This window comes from Limulus polyphemus, unplaced genomic scaffold (assembly GCF_000517525.1).
Source record: "Limulus polyphemus unplaced genomic scaffold, Limulus_polyphemus-2.1.2 Scaffold10783, whole genome shotgun sequence".
Classification (NCBI taxonomy): domain Eukaryota; kingdom Metazoa; phylum Arthropoda; class Merostomata; order Xiphosura; family Limulidae; genus Limulus; species Limulus polyphemus.
In genome coordinates, this window is record NW_013676393.1 from 7,956 (window position 1) to 12,540 (window position 4,585).

The following is a 4,585-nucleotide window of genomic DNA, read 5'->3' on the forward strand; positions in this document are numbered from 1 at the left end:
TTTACAAAATACTTAACCTTACAAAATACTTAGCTTTACAAAATACTTAACCTTACAAAATACTTAGCTTTACAAAATACTTAACCTTACTTTTATTAAGATTAGATAACTACTGTATTTTCAAATCTCAGACAAACTGAACCAGTTTAGTTGTTATTCTGTTATCAATGTTGTTAATAAAAATTATAAATAACATAAGACATAGCACAGAAATTTAAGGTATGCCACTTGTGACCTTAATCCACTCTAATTTGACCCGTATTCATAACAGCCTTCTGCCTTTTACCACCCAATCAACTCTCAATCTGTTTAATAATTGTATCTCCTACCCCAGGAGATGTTATGTTTTAAGAAGTCTCTTGCATGTCACCATGTTAAAACAAAACACTTCTGAAGTTCCAAGTACACCAAAGTCACTGCATTAACTTTTGGGTGAGATGTAACATTTTTAAAGAATGTTACCAAACTTGTAACAATCCCTTTCTAAATCCATGCTGACTACCTGTGATAATACAAAATTTGCACACTCATCCTTAAAAAAGTAAGAATTTAAATCCATCTTTTAGTTTTCAGTAAATCATCGATTTTCCTCTTTGGAAGGTGCCATTCTCAGTATTCTTGTAAACTTCAATAAGATTACTTCTTAACCTTTCCTCAAGAGGTCACTTGGACATTAGCTGTCTCCCCTAGACATGTGATATTGGTCAGTCTCCAATCTTTTAGCATCTCACAACTATTATTGAATTCATTAACAGTCAGTGAAGGTCAAGGATGAAGCTACCCTTTTGTTTCCCAAGATAAACAGTGTCTAGTTGAAGTTTCTTCAACTTTACAATATTGAATGTTATCATCTCTGGCTTCATTCTTACTTCTTTTGAGGATATTGGACATAACCATTGAGAGGAAATTTACTGGACATAACCATCGAGAGGGAGATCTACTGGACATAACCATCGAGAGGGAGTTCTACTTGTGAAACCATATCTAATAAAAGCTGATGAAAAAAATAGCATTTTGGTGTTTAGTTATCTCATAAATGTCAACTAAAACACTCATCTTCACCTCCTATAAACCATCTTCCATTTTGATATTTGAATTCCCTTTAACATTACTTAAAAACGTATTTACTATTAGTGTTAACATTTGCTGCCAGCTGTCTCTCATATGCTCATTTCTGATTTACTGTTGTTTTTAATCAGTTCTCCAGTACTTGTAAAGGTTTCTTAATCTTTATTTTCAGCAGGTAATTGTAAATTTCTAATGCTTTTCTATAGTTTTCCATTTTATTTCCTTTGTAAGCCATTTATTATTAAGTTTGGCAATTTGACTTTTTTTTCACAAGGTGAAAATACTTGTTTTTATGAATAACAGTTTGACCTTCAAGTTGTGTTATGTCAGACAAACATCCCCAATCAACAGTCTGTTCTAATTTACCTGAGATTGTTTGTTATAGCATCCAAGTTATTAATTTAATAGCCTTGATCTTAACATTCAGTAAGCCTAATTATACAGTAATCATTGACTCAGATGTTCCCCCATTTTAACCTTTGGCTTTACACAATCCCATTTAATGTTTCTAAAGTTAAAATCTTGCATAATAAGAACCTACTTTATTCAATCATTTCATTAAAAGTTTCTTGTTAACCTTCTGAGTTTGATCAGGTGGTCTGTAGGAATTTTCTAACACAAACCTCCTGCCCTTTTAGCTACAGACAAGAACCTGTATTGGTTCTACGTTTGTACTAGCCGCTATAATATCTTTCAGTTAATCTGTCTGTAACTTCCTTAACTTAAATAACCACCTGTTCCCCACTCTTTTTATTAATAACTTGTATCCAGGAATTTCAAAATAATTTTTATTTGAGATACACATATACTTCAAGGACAACAAGGAATGTGTTGGTCCAACTAGGCCATCTCATCCACTATACTAAACTCTAAAATAAAAATAAAATGTTCAAAGCCAGCTCTCATTCAAATATTTATCAAGCTTTCCCTTAAACCAACTGAATCCACCACATCTGAAGGTAATTCATTCCGAAGGCCAACCACCCTGTTAGCAAAATAAAGTTGTCTTAGCAGATAATGACTTTACATAATAAATTTACACTTATGTCTCCTAGTCTTACCATTAAATAAAGATATTTACCATGCCATTCCAGGTTTCAGTAATTTTAATGATGTCAAAGTTCATCTTAATTATAGATCTGAATTTGTCCATTATATTACTGCTAAAATTTGACTAATACTACTTAAGCCTATACCTATAATATCAGAGTATTGTAAGTGGATTGTGCTGCTGCTTTTAAGTTTTTTTATTTTGTCCTGATCTTTTGACTATTTTTTTATTCCTGTTTATGATATTAAAACATTTATATCCTCACCACTTCATTAATTATTTATATCTCCTGAACAATTGGGTTAATTACTTTTGCATAAAAAAATGAGAACTTATTTCCTTACTGAAATTCAGACTGTTTATTTTATACAATTTTTTTATTTCCAACAAATGGATCCCATACATTCATCCACTCAACTTTTTTTAAAGTAACATAACATAGATTTTAACATACCAATTAGTACTTAGAACCTTCTGACTATAATTAAGCCTTGGCAATGCCACCGATAAAAATCAAATGTTGACCACCTCTAGACTTCAGTGCTTTTATCAAGTTTCTGTACTTTACTTTCGACATCATTACCTCTGACATCTGCTACACAACTGTACTTCTTTAAGTTAACTACAGTATCTTAACTATATCATCGACTCCACATCCCGAATAACACGCACTAGTTGTTCTCTCTCTGTTTACCCCTCCAAATACTACTATATCCACATACCTAATCAACCACTATCACATCATTATGCAAATATGTCGCCAATGTGTTAAAGTTTACCTAATCATGTGGTGTGTTGTTAGTCTGTTATATCTGTAGTTGAGTAAGGTATCAGTATGAAAAGTGACAGCTTGAGCTGATGATCTTATCCAACTACCTTTAATGGAGTGACTGATAGACTGGTCACTTTTCTGTTTGTAAGTTCTCACATAACAAATTGAAAAGCTACACTCATAATAAACACATTAAAGAAATCTAATCCAGCTTTAGAACACTCAAAGTATATATTTATATGAATGTAGTTTTTCAAAAGATGTTTCATTCATGTTAAATATACCTTGAAGATGTTTCATTGATGTTAACTTAAATATACCTTGAAGATGTATCATTGATGTTAACTTAAATATACCTTGAAGATGTTTCATTCATGTTAACTTAAATATACCTTGAAGATGTTTCATTCATGTTAACTTAAATATACCTTGAAGATGTTTCATTGATGTTAACTTAAATATACCTTCAAGATGTTTCATTCATGTAAACTTAAATGTACCTTGAAGATGTTTCATTCATGTTAACTTAAATATACCTTGAAGATGTTTCATTCATGTTAACTTAAATATACCTTGAAGATGTTTCATTCATGTTAACTTAAATATACCTTGAAGATGTATCATTCATGTTAACTTAAATATACCTTGAAGATGTTTCATTCATGTAAACTTAAATATACTTTGAAGATGTTTCATTCATGTTAACTTAAATATACCTTGAAGATGTATCATTCATGTAAACTTAAATATACCTTGAAGATGTTTCATTCATGTCAACTTAAATATACCTTGAAGATGTTTCATTCATGTTAACTTAAATATACCTTGAAGATGTATCATTCATGTTAACTTAAATACACAATTACATAAAAACCTTTTTAAAAACGATTTGAACATAAATATAGCATTCCAAATTTGGGTGTTCGGAATGTAAAGAAAGAACATGAATCGAGCTGTGTTCTTTCTGATAAACTTAGGTGTTAACTTTGCAATATGTATCTCTAATCAACCTCTTGAAAATATCTGAAACCTGTTCTGAACAGGGTTGAAAGAAGAATGAGTACGATTAAATGTCACTAATTGTTTATGTTTTTTGTGATAAGGTCTCAGGAAACTGGGAAGGGCGAAGAGGAGGGAGTAAGGCCTCCTAACCCCCAACATCAGGCTGCTTCAAAAAGAGTGCAGCAGACCCAAGCACAGGTGGATGAGGTATGTTTATAGTGTGTGTGATAAGATAGATATTTATTTTTGAAGTTTTTTATTCAAGACTGATGAATGAAGGTTTTTTTTGTACATTAAGTTATAAAGTTTTTTAAACTCAAAACATTGAATATATGATTTTTTATTAAAGTTTTTGTTGTATGGTCAGGTTAAGTATTTTGTTTGCAACCAGTACATGATTTAGAATCTGAATAACGTTTTTCTTTTTGCTTTAAATATATTTTATTCCAGAATTCAAGATACTGAGCTTACAAATGTTTGTTTTTACTGAGATAAAGGTTGGATATCTTTCATATAACTCAAACTCTTGATTGGATTGAAGATGTTTTTGTGTAAAAGTTGGATTTTGTTTTTATTTTTCAGAGTACATCCTCTTGAATTTAAGTTTCTACTTTATATCAGAATTCAATGACGAGGAACCCACTTTACAAAACCTTGTCGAAACGTTGTACATTTGCTGTTATGTTAAACTT

The 4,585-nt window shown here is 30.9% G+C and overlaps 1 protein-coding gene across 1 annotated transcript in view; it reads left to right on the forward strand.

The window, feature by feature from the left end:
• The window catches only part of LOC106476527 (synaptobrevin-like), a gene marked incomplete at its 3' end in the record, with an annotated part of 12,888 nt that overhangs the window by 2,531 nt on the left and 5,772 nt on the right, over positions 1–4,585 (forward strand). The window contains exon 2 of the mRNA XM_013937180.2: positions 3,995–4,100. Within this exon, the coding sequence (XP_013792634.1) occupies positions 3,995–4,100 (106 nt within the window). The remainder of the gene's footprint in view (positions 1–3,994; positions 4,101–4,585) is intronic.